Genomic DNA, 15,651 nt, shown 5'->3' with positions numbered 1-15,651 from the left:
CCCATGCCGCGGTCAGTGCTCCTCCATACAAGACGCTGAGTCACGAAATGACTCCATGCCCTAGCTTCGCAGGGACGGGGGGGTTTGTCAGCCTGTTAGCCCCTCGATCGGGTCTCAAATATTGGGATATTCCATTCGAAATGATGATTATCCTCAGATATGGTCAAACCCTAAACACCGACAATGACAACGGATTCCACAATTGATGCTGAGCGCGGCGCCGACTCCAAGTCGGCCCTGCTTCCTCTGGAAACGCAAGCTTCGTGCACAAGGATCGCAAACAGCGAACAAGCCAAACAACTACCACCAAACCCATTTTTGACTCGTGCACCGGCAGAAGAGCTGGTGGAGGAGGACTTAGTACTCCGGAGATGGCAGCTATCTGATGCACAAGCACTAAACACAGCGGCCAGCGGCTCAGTCGTCGAGCTTGCTCGTTGGATGCCATGGGCTGCAGATGGATACGACCTCACAAAGGCGTACCAGTTTCTGGAGTTCGCGGACAAGGCATGGAACAATGGGGATGAATACAACTTCGCGATTATTGTTGATGGTCAACCCTGCGGCTCATTTGGGTTGATGACGCCAGTGACAAACGCACCAAACACTCTAGAGATTGGCTACTGGCTCGCCAACGAAGCAACAGGTCGCGGATTGGCAACACGAGCTACGGCTTTGCTAAGGCGCATAGCCTTTGAGATTGGGGCGGAACATGTCCAGATCCGGCATGACCAACGCAACTCTCGTAGCGGTGCAATTCCTCGTCGTCTTGGCTTTAACTGTCTTGGGCTCTACGACCTGCCTTCCGGAAAGGGCGGACAAGACGTAAAATCTTTGCTCTGGCAGAAGGATCGTTGTGACGAACTCCAATAAATTGAGCACTGCGTACAAATATAGAGGTTCTAAACCTTGCAAGATGCCAGTGATACAATAGTTAACCTCTCATTGTAGGATATACTAGATGTTAGAGTCTTGGGGAATATTACACCGTTGACCCGCAGAGTCAAGCTATCTAACGTTAAAGTCCCCTGGAATTACTGTTTTCTTGCCCGCAAGACCCCGTAAAGTCCCAATGAGGCGACGGGTGAACGACGGCGAAATCTTAGTACGAATACATTGTAGTTCTTCCTTGCATAAAATCCTTCCAAACAGCCGTTTCGAAAATCTTATCAGCGTACAAGGCCATGGAACTGGGCACTAAGTACCACCGGTCAACATCTTTTAAGCGGGCAAGAAAAACAACCACATGGGCATCCAGAGCAGTGGCAAACTCGGTGCCAAAGAGCCACAGCGAAGACGGAGAACCGTGTCGGTCGCGAACATCTTGTAGCTCGTGCAGGAGCAGTGAAGTCTTCTTTTCTTCTGAAATCAACGTCTGGGGAAGGAAAGCAACCTCCCCCACAGAGCTCATGCTAAATTTTATGTTAGCTTGTAGCGTCTTCTTGATACACTCTAAGTCTTACAATTCAATTTTCGCCTCTAGTGCTGAGCGAAATTTTGCAGATATTTCCGGGTCGCTTAACGCTTTAAGAGTCACTTCCATCAATGACTCCCCCCTAGCTTGATACTTGAAGAAACTCAAGGTAAATAAGTTAATACCATGTAGTTCGCGAAGATATTTGTTAATGTGGTACGAAAACTGAGGCGGACACATATTCGGGTAGAATTGGAACAGATAGGAAGTTATGTCAAGGCTGTCAGTAATGGGACGAGGCAGCTCTTTGGGATTTGCTAACGCCGGTACCTGAATTAAATGAGTAACAGAACTAAACCTTGTCTCAAGCATTGCTTACCTGGCCCTTGGGATTAACTTCGCACATGAAGAACTCGTCAATTTGACCGCCATGTTGGATATCAATCTCCGACTCCTGATACTGAATGTGGTTGCCATCGTGCGTGTCTTTGGAGAGCACCAAAGAAAGTCTTAGCATGAGACTGCAAGAAGACCAAAAGTTATGGTAAAGGGTGTACGGGGTGTTATCCTTGCATTGGGCATTTGTAGAGCTTGACATTGTGAAATTTGCGTCTGTATAGACTTTAGTATATAATAGAAGCATAGGGAATTATGAAAGTGAAGCAGGCAATAAAGGTTTGTGGGGAGCACTAATGACCCTTTTTATATTATTGCGAGAAGACATATGCGCAGGCCTTTCTGTTCGCTTTGTCTACATCGCAACGTTTGTGCAATCTATGCCAACTAGAGCTAAATGCTGATGTCAAAGTGGCACCTGAGTAATTTGGGTCTGGTTTAGGGCAGGTCTGTGGAGGTTCCTCCGCGGAGCAACATAATTTCACATCGATCTCCGTACCGTCTCAGACGTGTTAGACTTCATGGGATTGAAGCCTTAGTACACAAGTGAAGGTCAGCAATAAAGACGTTATGCAAGTCCTGCCGCGGAGCAATAGGACCAAAATAAGTCAATCCGCTGCTACGGGAGCTCTAGCTGCTATTGCGGTCTGAATCGGACATCAGATATACTCCGAAGTAGACCAAAGCCTATATGCCGCTTTCATTCTACAGATTTTAGGCTTATTTTACAGGCGCTATCTACATCTCTCTTAATATTACGGTATTTTAAACGGTTGTAACATCGAGCCTAAGAATCCCTACCATCTAAAGCTATATAAGGCTGCTTAGGTCGCCAGATAATTTTGTATTTTTATTGTATACAAACAGGCATCTCAATTTTCCTCAAGCTGGCAAATCTCTTGTGTTTGTTGTCAGGCCCTTATTATTCTCTCTCTTACGCCAAGCGCTAGATTGCTCTCTTAGTCTTCAGACGACATGGCAGCTCCTGGCGCTATTACTCTAAAAGACCTTTCAGGGCAATGGATAATGGTGAGTCTACGTCTAGGATTTCTTCGAAGCGATCTTGAACATGTTTCTAATATTGCTACAGAATAAGACTCTCAGTGGAGATACCGATACGATTCTTGCCATGCAAGGCATTGACTGGGTAAAGCGCAAAACCTTGTCATTGGTATCACTAAACCTTTACATTAAGCAATACGTGGCAGATGGTATCACTCATATTGATATTGGGCAAATGGCAGGCAGTCTTAAAGGAGGAGATGATAACCGCATTCTGGATGACTTAGAACACCAGAGAGATGACGATCTCTTTGGTAGAATCACACTTAAAAGTCGCTGGATAATGGTTAGCGAGATCTTCGACCCATTCCTGAAAGAAGGCTGGCTTGATGGCCATGAAGAATTGAGCGGCCCAAGTGGCGAATTGCTAGTCCAAACTGTTGTGAAAGGGGATGACTGGCTTGCGGATGAGATTCTAGGTTTCTCATTAGTTGGCGGTGATAGGAGACTAACTAAGCGCATAGTAGTCAGAAAAGGGGATGATGTAAAGACGGTTATTATTGTATATAATTTCTACTGTTAATAGCAGAGGGTTTAAAGAACAACAAATACACTTGCCGAGAAGATGTTATTAACATGTCTAATATATATTGCTCCAGGCGTATTTTTGGTGTTTCGCGACACAACTACCCAATATGAGGCTGTGTGAAATAAGGCAGCCGGTGCAATTCTGCTATTAGTACGCTTAATTGTGTATCAATTTGTCAGCCATGCAATCATAGAGCGTGTATGTAATATAAAATCCTAGCCAATACGCGGCATCTGGGGCTAATCGCCCAGCCAACTGATAGCTAGTCACCACGAACGCCTGGAGGGATTCGTAACGATGCATCTGTCAATTGACATGTTGAGATCTACTCTCCAGCTGGGTGCCACTGCCCAGTTTGCTGGACCCGCCTACAAATATAAGTGCGGCTTACGGCCTGCTCATCCCACCGTTGATCTTTTGTTTCTCCAGGACGGACTCAATCCCCATGTGGCATTTAGACACATGTAAGTCGCGAGCAGCTCCCAGCACGAGACCTGGCTGATTGGAGTGGTGAATAGGTCATATGCATACAAAAGTGTCAATGAGGCATCAAATACACATGCATGTTTACAGGCTACATGTCCCCGCCTTGCGGCTTGCCCGTCTAAACCTTACTCCTCCAGGAATATCCAGGTCTTACTCTTACCTTTTCAGCTGAGTGTACTCTGAGCGGTTCTGCTGGGGAGTTATGGGTTTACCATGCAGTTATGCTGCACTCCTGTTGTTCTCTGCTTACGAAAAAAACAGCTAGTTACTGTAACGTACAAAAAAATAGGTCCCATAGCCTCCTTTAAGGGTACACAAGCCAGTGGAGCTAGTTGAGTCGTGTCAGAAACCAAGCAACACTACTCAAGTAGAAGCCCCATGATGGTGGCTCAAGCTAACTTTGAGCATAATATTGCGCCACTATTTGCGCAATTATCTTGCTGCTTCAAACAGCTTAGATGGTACAGAAGTTATATTTCGAGTAAGTCAATTTAACCTCTTCAAGTTGAGACTTCCTTAGTAGTGCAGTGGCCTTTTTCTAACCACTGCAGTTGACTACATACTCGTGTCGCCAAGGATGCAGTATGCTCACCAAACCAAACACTGAAGACCAGGTGACTCGATCAGACTCAGCCCTCTTCAATGTTGGGACTCAAAGGGTCTTCGGCAAGAGTCCGATCAGCCACACGCCGGGAAAACGGCAGGGCAGTGGCTGCGCATTTAGGCTTCTTTGACCCCTGGAACCAACTCAGCTAAGCTTTCACTAGACCAGACTTGGGACCTTTGGCTGTTTGTTGGCTATGCAGTGGCAGGGGTACGGGCTGTGAGTGAGAGTCCAGACTCCAGAATTTGGCACCGGTAAATCGACCGTGGGCGAGACCTCAGTCGTGAGTGGCGCAATTTCTGCTCCCAAAGCAAGCACCAATATGCGGGTTTTTAAATTGTTTTTTCCTTGGTTTCTTTTTTGACTAGTTGTCCATAGTACCCCGTCCTGAAGAACCGACAGGAACGGGCTATTAGGCGCCCAAGACAGCATGGATCCCAACAATTGCGTGCTTCCAGACTCGGTGAGGCAGAGCCACGAGCCATACTTCTGGTCAGATGCACCAAACGAATTCAAAGAGCTTTGACCAATATTTGAAGGTCACAGCCGCCTCCTACATGAACTCCGTGTGTCTAATGATGACAAGGCGCAGCACACCGTGCTGGTGCCACGTTGACCACATCTGAAAACCCAAATTCACAATTCTCATCACATTTCTCTTCCACACCTGACAATATTACAAGCAGAAACCAAGAGGCGGAGAATTTGCGCGAACCAGACATATGGCCAAGTTGTTTCCGATCACTACTTACCTCTGGTCACCATAGCTGTGGGCTATGAACGACGAAGCAAGCCTGTGTCCGATCAAGCAATGTAGACTTGAGAGACTCTCGAAAACGGAAAAGATGATAGAAGTAACAAAGCATATTGAAGATACTAGGACAAGTACACCGTCTGCGGACGATGAGAAGCTGTCAAAAGACAACGGTGTCCAGAACACTTCAGAGCACCACCAGAAGCGGCGACGGCGACAATCTGAACCGAGCAGATATGAGCTTCTTTGTGCTCGATCATTGCTTTTGTGGCTGATTGCTAGTGGAGGAACGGGGCTCACTGTGTAAGTTCGCATGCCAATAAATCCAAAGAGCATGGGGAATATACAGAATTGCTAAGACACACTCACGTTTCATAGTGGAATTATCTTGGTCATTACATGGGTTGCCCAGCCCAAGGCGATGAGATCAACCCAGTCTCACAACTTCATCTCGATAAGCCCTCCTAATGCATCAAGCTCTACGGCTGATGCATACCTCAACAGCTACTCAAACTCTGTGATTCCCGTACCTGTTCATTCGCACAATGACTACTGGCGGCCGTATCCGCTCTACTCAGCCCTAGCAGCTGGTTGCACCAGCGTTGAGGCAGACGTCTGGCTGAGCCCGGATACCAGCGATCTCTACGTTGGCCATCACCGTTCAGCATTAGTGCCTGGCAGGACTTTGCAATCACTCTATCTGAATCCTTTAAAAGAGATTCTCGACAAGTTAAATCCGACCAATATATCCGACTTAGCCAACAACCCCAACGGAGTTTTCCAAACGGCACCTGACACGACCTTGATTCTGCTCATTGATATCAAAGGAAACGCATCGCAGATATGGCCAATTGTTAACAAGCAGCTAGAACCACTGCGCCAGAAGGGCTACCTTTCAACACTTGAGTACAACAGCAGCACGTCTAACGCAACATTGACACCAACATTCCAGCGGCGTCCTATCACGGTTGTGGCCTCTGGCAATATCGGCAAGTCGAACATCACTGGAGTCGGTTGTGAGGCTTTGGCCATATATAAAGAAACATTCCTTGATGCCCCCATCGATGCTCTTGTTGAAAAATCGAACTTTGGGATACTGCCGGGCTGTCAGGTGGACTCCTTTCTAGGTCAACCTCTTGCCAAATTTTACACTGCATCAGCGCCGTTCATGCGTTCATTCAAAATGCTGAACTCTGGACTTACCAACGGTCAAAAGAGCACGATTCGGGCAAGCTTGCAAGCGGCGGCAGCAAAGAATTTAACGTCTAGATACTGGTCGCTTCCGTCGTGGCCGATTTCTCGACGGGATTACATCTGGCAATTCTTAGTTGACGAAGGCATTGGCTTATTAAATGCAGACGATATTGAGAGTGCTACGCGCCTGGAATGGAACAAAGCATATAAGGCAGAACTCATTTGGATTGGAATTTCCTCGGCTTATATATTCGTTGCGTCATTAGTGTTTGCCTATCTGTACGACCGATCGAATACGTCAAAGTCATCAAAAAAGGCGCTTGCAGAGTCAGCATGAGGTTCCAAAATGAGGTCTCCCAAGACTGATACATGACTTTATGAGTTACGACATGGATTATATGGGATCTTGATAGAAGTTTAGACACATAAAGATTTATTGCGCCTGCGGTTTATTACCCGTCCAGAGCATTGAGAGTAGGTGCACGCAATGGCATGTTGGATTCTTTGTCGCATATGCTGTCGGCCAAATTGGCAGCTAATTCTAAGCGAAAACCGTTACTAACAATCCAAGGTACCTCGTGTGATACAGTCACGCCAAGGGACGGTTGTTGTTTGTACTCTACCAAGCATAAAATATTACCTTAGGTTGCATCAAACAGTCTCTTGCTGGGAACCAAGGTGTGTCGCTCCTGATACTTATGTCAAGTGTTGTCAAGTCGGCTAAACGGTCTAGCAGTTTGCTCATAGCATTTTAGCAAGGGTTAGGACTGCTGAAAGGTAATTTGGCGACTTCCCTAGAGTCTCATGTGTTATTATAGCGACGAAAGCTGTATGATTCTGCCGGCTAAAAGTTTAGCGCAGCCATTGGAATCTCATGTCTGGTCCCTTTGTCAATTCCTGGCGGATCTGCTAGATAACACTGCGGGGCAATGACAAAGTAAGCACCGAGGGACTCCAGTGCATCAGTGTTATTTCGGTGGTCACGCTCGTCTATTTCAGGGGTGAAGCCCGTTAGATCGGATGCCGATCAGTGATCTACTTCTCTCGGGCGTCCCCGAAGCTCACATTATTGGTCACAATTGATACTCGGATGGCCAAATTTCAGGGCAAATGGTACCTTTGCAATGTGCAAAGTCACATCTGGCCAACGGATTACATCCTTCTCGTGTTTCCTTGGTGACAGGTGCGATTTAACGCTGGTGGGAGGAGCGAACAGTTCAATCACACGCACCAAAGGTTTAAGACACCCAGACAACAGGCAACATGGCACTGGCCACCTACCAGTAAGCTTCTCTACTATGCCCGTTAGCTTATACTACCACTCTATTCCCTTTTTATTAGTATTGTTCAAGTACAGTCGCCATTGAGCTGGATACGTAAATCAAATCTATGGCCACTTAGAGGACTATTACAGTGTCGATTGTCGCTAGAACTAAACCTGAACCACGGTCAATACCAATACAGGCCCAATGCTATTTGATTCGTTCTCAACCCTTCTTAGGCGCTATTGACGGCAAGCTACCAGGCAGGGGAGAATGGCACCTACCAAAAATGTCTATCTCTCCGGCCAATAGACAGCACGGTGTTGCCACGTTTGGCACAATGTGAAACCCTCGGGTCATTCGTCCCACCGAGGATCAACATGCTGATCAAAATGTGGGCTAGGATTACTCCAAATGCCATCCTCCAGCAATTCTTGTGTTGTTAATGCGCTGTTGCAAATTGAAAGACATAGCAGAAGTATATAAGAACTCGGCCAAGACGCCTCTTAGTCTAGTGATATTGTCACCATTGGACACCATATCTCACTTGACAAGGTCTGAAAACTATCAGATGGCTTTACTCCACAACTTAGCATCCTTGCTTCTCCTGGCTACGGGCATCACTGCTAGCCCTTTCGTAGCAGGGCCCCAGAGCTGTCCGGCCGACTCGCCTTTGTCCTGCCACAACCAGACGGTTGTTGAGAACACTTGCTGCTTTATCCCGGCTGGGCAACTTCTCCAAACCCAGTTCTGGGATACTGCTCCGGCTACGGGCCCAGAAGGTATTTGACAGCACAGCATGAAGCTCGCACTGCATGACAAATATTCGGCTTCTAATAGATACATAGACTCATGGACCATTCATGGCTTGTGGCCGGATAACTGCGATGGCACATATCCCGCCCAGTGCGATAGCAGCCGCGCTTATACCGGCATCGACGACATCCTTGGTGCCAATGGTGCGTCGGACACCTTGGATTACATGAAGCAATATTGGAAGGATTACAAAGGCGACGATGAGACATTTTGGGAGCATGAATGGGGCAAGCACGGCACCTGCATCAGTACTCTTGACCCCAAGTGCTATAGCGGCTACAAGTCCAAGCAGGAGGCTGCCGATTTCTTCAAGAAGACGGTTGAGCTCTTCAAGACGCTGCCAACCTACAAATGGCTCTCGGACGCGGGAATCACCCCGTCCACGAGCAAGACGTATGCTCTTGACAAGATTCAGGGCGTTCTCTCAAAGCAGCATGGCGCTAAAGTCACTCTTGGTTGCAAAGGCAAGGTTTTGAATGAAGTCTGGTATCATTTCAACGTTCAGGGGTCACTCCAAGGCGGCAAGTTCGTCGCTTCGGAGCCTGATGGGGCTAAGGGAAAATGCCCATCTACTGTTCAGTATAAGCCAAAGTCCGGAGGAAGTAAGTAACATATAGTTTTCAAAGTTGTAGACAAAACGGCGCTATACTTGGCAACATATGGCTCTATTACTGCCATGTTTAAATTATATGTAAATAAGTGTGCTACTTCCCTTCACGCTACCTGTTCCACGCCTTTGTACGCCTATGCCAACTCTATCAGGACTTTAACCAACGTGACGCTAGAATAACTATTTAGCTGCCAAAGCTTGGTTTGATGTGCAGATTGCTTTATGATTGGTACACTAATATCTAAGTATTGACTGAAGTTTTATGTTTTTAAGAGACCTTTATACTTTTCATGCTGCAGCTGCAACTGACTCAGGATGCAGGAATGAAAGACCAACTGTTAGTTAAGCTGATGTCATCCATAAGAGGGGGCAGAGCTTCACCTCGCAGCTTTAAGCTTATCCGGCGGTGTTGTGTCAAGGGGAATCTTGGGTGCGAGCATCATAACCATTTTCACACACAAGACTTACTGAGAATAAAAAAAGGAAGAAGAGAGAGGACAAGAAGATGATCTTAATACGGAGTAAATAGTAGGTTATTAACTTGGACTAGCTACAAACTTACATCTCCTTACCGAGACTGAGCTATCCCAGTTACAAACACAAATCCTTCGGCCGTACGAACCACACGAGATTCAGGCTCGAATTTAGCGTTAGACTCAGAATCCAACAGCGATTTGACAACTATGGAGGAACGACAGCCTGTTTACAGCCCGCAAGAGATAGGAGCTATGCTTGTTGACTTTTACGGATTTCTTACCGCACTACATTACGATGTCGCGGATCTTAAAGTGCCTCCTCCTGAAGGCTGGCCTGGCTTCACGCCGGAGGCAAGTGCGCATTTCAGAAGCAGCTTTGCAATCCAAGTTTCTGCGCCATCTGCCCTATCTTAATAGCGCCGGAAGCCTCCAATACAAATGCAAACTACTTTACTACACAACATTCAAGTATGAGCACTTTTGCTCCAGGCACCAGGACAAGGACCATGAGGACTGGTAGTCCACGAAGAGCAAAGTCCCTGCAAGCTGGATGCTACCTCTAGCAGCAGGAGGTGGCAATGGTGGGAGTGTCTTCTTTCCCAACACTGTTGACGGGGAAATTAATGAGATAATCCTCTCGTCAAGCACCCCAGGACCCATCCCACTGAAGATGTGGATAGACGAAATGCAAAATGCCTATAACTGCCTCCATCTTATTCCATGTCCTGGTCGTGTTACTATGGATTGCAGAGATGTGTCTGAGCGAAAGGAACAAGACGTCCGTATTACCGAGGACTAGTTTCGAGAGCAAACGGAGGACTGGCCGACGGAGCTTGATGTCCAATATGTGAGGCTGGTGTATCGCGACTGTGACTGGCCGCACGCTTTTTGAAGATAGGAGGCAACCGCATATCTGTGCGACCTGTTAGTATATATTGAAGATGAAAATGACGACCGGTACGGTGGGGTACGGAGAGGAGATGAGTCCCTATGATGATCCGACGCAATGGGCATACTTAAGTAGTTGGGTGGAATCTGGAACGGTCTAATAGGTTGGGGCTTTTGTGTGTGTGTGTAGGCAGAAGCCAGGCTCTAGGGACGTCAAGTCTGCTTGAAAGACATAGTAACATTGAACGGTGGACTTTTTACGGAGGACTTGCTGCCTGTTGGAAGGGCACACTTGAGAAGAGTCACATTTGCCTTGAATGAACGAGGCCAAACGAAGAACCGCTTTGTACCTGGAAATGCCTGGAGGGACCAATGTCACGTATTGTGACTGAGGAAATCCTCTCCACCCACCTTATAATGTTTTATACGGTGTACAAATCTTACTGTTGCCTACGGTCGCTGTATTACTCCGTCTAGGTTAATATTAAAAGGTCTCGGCCGGTCAGGCTTGTACCTGTGAGGCTGCCAATGCTTCCGTAGAGCTTCCACTCAATATGTTGGCAGTTCTATCTTGACTTCATTGGCTATATGCATCATGCAATGTCAACTTGCAGCAAATGCCGCTGCACATCTCATGCCATCCGGACAAATGTCGACGAGTTACTTCAAGTCTGCAGCGAATGAAGACTTGCAATGTTTCAGCTAGAGTCCACCTGGTGGAATCAGTACGTATCCAAGGCACAGGACAAACTGCAGTTTTACAGTCCAATATCGCATATTTTTGAACCATGGTTTCCCGAAAAATACGACCAGGTTCATTTCTGTCGCAGAGGCACTTCGACCACCCACTTTCAGCCGCTCGCTGCCTCAGTCCTTGCATTCATCAGGACAAGAACTTAGACTGATTCCAGACCTTCGACACGACACACTGAACGAGGCTGCTGTCGGAGACTTAAGGTTTACGTTTCCGCGTATAGAGTACGGATTACGAGATTGGTGTGAGTATGTGATGCCGATGCCAAGAGACCGGTGTCTATTGCTGAGTCCCGAGCTTGTTGACTGCAAAGACCAGTATGCTGTCAGAGCATGTCAGCACAACCATTGTTCCTGCTGAGCTGTATACGGAGACTAACCTCATAAACGTAGCGTTTTTCCGATCGGCTCAGTACATTTTATCCTTTACCGTGAATAATCGAAGAGGGTGTCACATCATGGCGACATCGCCCCCAAACCCCAGGCATATAATCCATGCCGCTTACAGCCGCACAAGGTACTGCTGAGGAAACTGGGCGGAATGAAGCAATTTAGACCTTACATGGGAGGGCGCCCGGTTGTGTTCCGCTCTCTGCTCATACACTGTCCAACATCTTGACCCGTTGCACCGATTGTCGCCCACGCAACCTTGGGTTGGGTTGGGATGGATAGAGCAGAGCAACCCTTGACCAAGTTTTTTTTTGCTATTTTTGGCTCCAATCAACGACATGCGTCTCTAAGGGTCTTGGCCAGCTACCACTAAGTTCTAACTGGAGGTCTTCCCGATGGGGACTTGTCTCTGCTAGCGTTGACGATCCTCCACGCTTTGGTCCTCGCGTTGACCTAAAACACGATGCTTGGCACGGTAAACAATCGACAATCCCGCAGCGAGATCGAATGACACTTTGGCAAGTCACTCGTGATCATGCGGCCCATCGACGTTGCAACTCCTCTTTCGTCTGTCCTTGACCAATACGAGCAAATTCGGTAAGTGATTATGCCGTGGTTGCTTTTCAGCAGCCTCGTATTAATAAGTGATATAGTCGGTCTGAGCCCAAAAAGGTGAACACAGTTGCCATGATTGGGACTTCGCCTCGCGATGTCCTTGCCTATACCGAACCAGACGCCCGGCCTCAAGCATTTCTCGTATCTCAGCAACGTTGTCCCCAGGTGCATGGTTCAAACTGCAAAGCCGACGTGGTAGATGCATCGCGGCACCAATGTTGTACTGCCGATACATTGCTGCCACGGTAAGCTCGGGTGCAAGACTCAAAGTTACCAGCAATGCTTGATTTGTTATAAAAAGGCCTGAGACTCCCGCAGTTCGTCCTAGTTGAGCTGCTTCGAAGACATCAACATTCACTTCACACAACCTATCTACCAGACATCTTACAATTCTCACAATGTTGGGCCAGACTACTCTTCTCGCTGCCACTCTTGCCCTCGCTGGCGCCGTTTCGGCGGTTGGAAACGCAGTTGTCAAGAACAACTGCAACTTCGACGTTACCGTCTGGTCCGTTGGCAGTGAAATTTCTGCTCCCAACACCCTGCGCAAGGGCCAGTCCTACTCTGAGCAGTTCTCTCGCGACCCCAAGACCGGTGGTCGTGCCCTCAAAGTCACTCGGGAGCCTGATGGTCTCTTCACCGGCAAGCCACAGACCATCTTCGCTTACAACCTCAACGGGGGCCGCATCTGGTACGATCTGAGCGACGTGTTTGGTGACGCATTCGCCGGACATAAATTGGTGGAGGGCAGTGCTGACACATCCTGCCCTTCCATTGTCTGGCCCAACGGCACTCCTCCAGCTGGAAGTCAAGTTAAGAACTGCCGTGACTCGGCCGACGTCACCTTGACCCTTTGCTCTAAATAAATTGGCATGGTGTCGTTCGCCAAAAAAAAAATCTCCATTCGGGTCGGAGCTTGATATGATGACAATGATTTACGTCGCGTTGGACAAGATATATGATACAGCTGGATTCTATTACACCGTGGAATTAGATAAACATGAAATTCAGTGGTATATACTTATTCAATACGTCTTTTATCGTAATGGTCTCTTTGGACTGCGTACTTGTGCGTAACCCAGTTCAATTTCGCGCTCTTGGCTCTCGGAACCCACGATCTCCGCAAATTTAATGCACATTTCGTTGGGCGTGTCGCTAAATAACAGCCCAAGCGAGTACATTGACAGCTGGCTGGTCGACTATGGCCGAACTTACAAAGGTAAGGAGAGACTGAAGTCGAGAACAAGGAGGGAAGAGCTTATCTTACAATGCTCATATAGGCTTGTGGGCTGGATTCTGCTAATCTCGCTTGTTGCTTGTGACGAGGTCGGAGCTGAAGGCGAGAGTGCTAGCCAAGCCACCACCGGCGCAGCCTGTCACAGCGGCCCCTTTCCGTGTAATAGCATTGACTGTGTAAACTCTCCAGATAAAGAACATTGACGTATTTGAGGGAGTAAGGGATCTTTAAGTAAGAGTAAGTGGATGTGAATGAATTGTAGCACTGTTCCACGTCTCTGTGAGGCAAGCTATTTGACCTGTGGCCGCCATCATGATGTCTTAACCTCTAGCTAATCGACCAGCCCAACCTATTGTCATTGTGAATAGATCCCAGAGAGCCTTCCCATCAGCGGCGACACTGCTATCGCTGATAGGGTCGACATCTCCAAGACCAGCACCAATGAGGATAATCCTTCCCGTGGCCCATCGCGACACTGCGCCAGACACTACAAGAATAAAGGCTATGTAGTATTTGCAATCCAGCAAAATTCGGAGACCTTCAACATTATTTGCCACAACGGCCCATCGTAAGGGTGATCTGGCTGCAGCGGGGACATCGTGCTTCCAAATGACTAGCAAGATTGGGAACAGCCTGGCGTACGAAGACACAAACAGTGCGGTCGATACTGAATTTGGACGTGTATATCGTGGCATAACTTGCAGTGCGCTTAAAGGTGAATACGGCGAGCAGGCGAGAAATCGAATACTTAGATGGAGCGCCAGTGTTGACGATATGGAAAGGATGAGGAAAAAGAGGTATTGTACCAAAATCGGCCGCTGGGCCATGCTCCCAAGGTTGCTTCCACCGGGAAAGATAGCCGGAGGTGCCTGTTTCTCGATGCCCTCCCAAGTGAGGTAGACGTCAAATAGCAACAGTAGGACGCCAAGTCGGATGATGGAGGGCTATTCAAAGTTCAGTGTATGGATCAAGCATATGTCCAATCCCGAGTAATGGCACACCTCTGGCGCAAGCAACGAAAACATTTTTTGGACGGACTCGAGCTTGTTACACGGCAATTTATTGGAGGCGTGGAGCTATACATACATCAAATCGATCTCCCTCCCGCATCAACATGTTGTGGAGGATGTGTCTGTAGACCTACATACAATTAGTATTTGACAAATACTCAACACAGTAGCTGACACGACGCAGCAAACGAAACATGTGTTAGCAAAGGGCATACCTGGGGCTTAATCAAAACCAGATCGATAAAGATGATGACGTAGTCATGCTCCACGTACTTGTCGCAAAAGCGACCGCAATTGCGACAAACGCTGAGTCGAATGCCGCGCCCTCCAGACTGGCCATGCGCACGCGAATATTCGGTCCATAGCGTCTTCACCGGGTGTTTACACTCGATACAGATTGGCATAGTATGTGGATGATATCAGAAATTGGCACAGTGATATGGGGAGAGGTGTGACGCGAGGCGACGCCAGCCTCGAGGTAAGCCAGGGGCATGGATGGGAGATGAATTGATGGTTCCAGGAACAGAGTTGAAGGGACCAGACATGGAACAGGTTGAGGAACATCGAACAGAACGCGCCAGGCGGCCCGAGAATAAGCCACTTAAATCCATGTCCAGTCCAGTTCTGGTGGGGGCCACTTGACGTCAAAAAAGTCTGGGGTCAACATTGATGAATCTAATGTAATTTGTTGATTGGAACTGACACATGAAGTCTGTTGGCTGCCAATTTTCTCATAACAGAATGGAACATGGAACCAGACCAGACATTGAATGAATTTTGTGCCGTCCAAAGGGAGCATCATCACAGCCTTGGAACATTGAACACTACAATTTGAATCTACAATTCCCACCAGACGGCACAAGACTCAGACACACCAGTTGACCAAATGCTGTATGTTGACCTCTTGCGCCTTGCTTTGTTCGTCTCATCATATCACAGTCTCTTGTCTGGTCCAACTCGCCAGTTGCCAATGTAAACTCAATGGTCATTTGAAAGCAGAAAGATTGGGCTTGCACTTTCCCCAGTCAGAGAACCGACTTCTCCCATCAAAATGGCAGCTTTACTCTTTTTGTTCGCTTGCATGTTACCATGCGTTTCCTTTTAGAGACCCATGCCTTGCATCGAATGCTGGGTGACAATCTTTCACATCCGTAC

The 15,651-nt window shown here is 47.7% G+C and overlaps 7 protein-coding genes across 7 annotated transcripts; 5 read left to right on the top strand and 2 right to left on the bottom strand.

Annotated features, from left to right (window-relative positions):
* Positions 1-183: 183 nt before the first annotated feature.
* Positions 184-873, top strand: VFPPC_02258 (GCN5-related N-acetyltransferase (GNAT) domain-containing protein; the record flags this gene model as incomplete). The annotated part of the gene is made up of 1 exon (XM_018281938.1): positions 184-873. The coding sequence occupies one exon, from the start codon at positions 184-186 to the stop codon at positions 871-873; it is 690 nt and encodes a 229-aa protein (XP_018139073.1).
* A 229-nt stretch (positions 874-1,102) lies between these two features.
* On the bottom strand, positions 1,103-2,012 carry VFPPC_13233 (hypothetical protein; the record flags this gene model as incomplete). Its single annotated transcript, XM_018291010.1, has 3 exons — positions 1,103-1,412; positions 1,464-1,744; positions 1,794-2,012. The coding sequence occupies 3 exons, from the start codon at positions 2,010-2,012 to the stop codon at positions 1,103-1,105; spliced, it is 810 nt and encodes a 269-aa protein (XP_018139072.1).
* Positions 2,013-2,785: 773 nt separating this feature from the next.
* Positions 2,786-3,395, top strand: VFPPC_18152 (hypothetical protein; the record flags this gene model as incomplete). Its single annotated transcript, XM_018281937.2, has 2 exons — positions 2,786-2,839; positions 2,901-3,395. The coding sequence occupies 2 exons, from the start codon at positions 2,786-2,788 to the stop codon at positions 3,393-3,395; spliced, it is 549 nt and encodes a 182-aa protein (XP_018139071.2).
* Positions 3,396-5,336: 1,941 nt separating this feature from the next.
* On the top strand, positions 5,337-6,776 carry VFPPC_18153 (Phospholipase C, phosphatidylinositol-specific, X domain protein; the record flags this gene model as incomplete). Its single annotated transcript, XM_022429807.1, has 2 exons — positions 5,337-5,548; positions 5,624-6,776. 2 exons carry the CDS (start codon positions 5,337-5,339, stop codon positions 6,774-6,776), a joined length of 1,365 nt encoding a protein of 454 aa, XP_022286046.1.
* A 1,496-nt stretch (positions 6,777-8,272) lies between these two features.
* VFPPC_02255 (ribonuclease T2, active site protein) lies at positions 8,273-10,017 on the top strand (the record flags this gene model as incomplete). Its single annotated transcript, XM_022428271.1, has 4 exons — positions 8,273-8,483; positions 8,550-9,119; positions 9,678-9,741; positions 9,798-10,017. 4 exons carry the CDS (start codon positions 8,273-8,275, stop codon positions 10,015-10,017), a joined length of 1,065 nt encoding a protein of 354 aa, XP_022284128.1.
* A 2,630-nt stretch (positions 10,018-12,647) lies between these two features.
* Positions 12,648-13,115, top strand: VFPPC_02254 (phase-specific protein; the record flags this gene model as incomplete). Its single annotated transcript, XM_018281935.1, has 1 exon — positions 12,648-13,115. The coding sequence occupies one exon, from the start codon at positions 12,648-12,650 to the stop codon at positions 13,113-13,115; it is 468 nt and encodes a 155-aa protein (XP_018139069.1).
* Positions 13,116-13,806: 691 nt separating this feature from the next.
* On the bottom strand, positions 13,807-14,900 carry VFPPC_02253 (arv1-like family protein; the record flags this gene model as incomplete). The annotated part of the gene is made up of 3 exons (XM_018281934.1): positions 13,807-14,430; positions 14,573-14,626; positions 14,712-14,900. The coding sequence occupies 3 exons, from the start codon at positions 14,898-14,900 to the stop codon at positions 13,807-13,809; spliced, it is 867 nt and encodes a 288-aa protein (XP_018139068.1).
* Between the last annotated feature and the right edge of the window lie 751 nt (positions 14,901-15,651).

The sequence above is a fragment of the Pochonia chlamydosporia genome, chromosome 1, assembly GCF_001653235.2.
Source record: "Pochonia chlamydosporia 170 chromosome 1, whole genome shotgun sequence".
Taxonomy (NCBI): Eukaryota; Fungi; Ascomycota; class Sordariomycetes; order Hypocreales; family Clavicipitaceae; genus Pochonia; species Pochonia chlamydosporia.
This window is presented reverse-complemented; position numbering and strand designations above follow the sequence as displayed.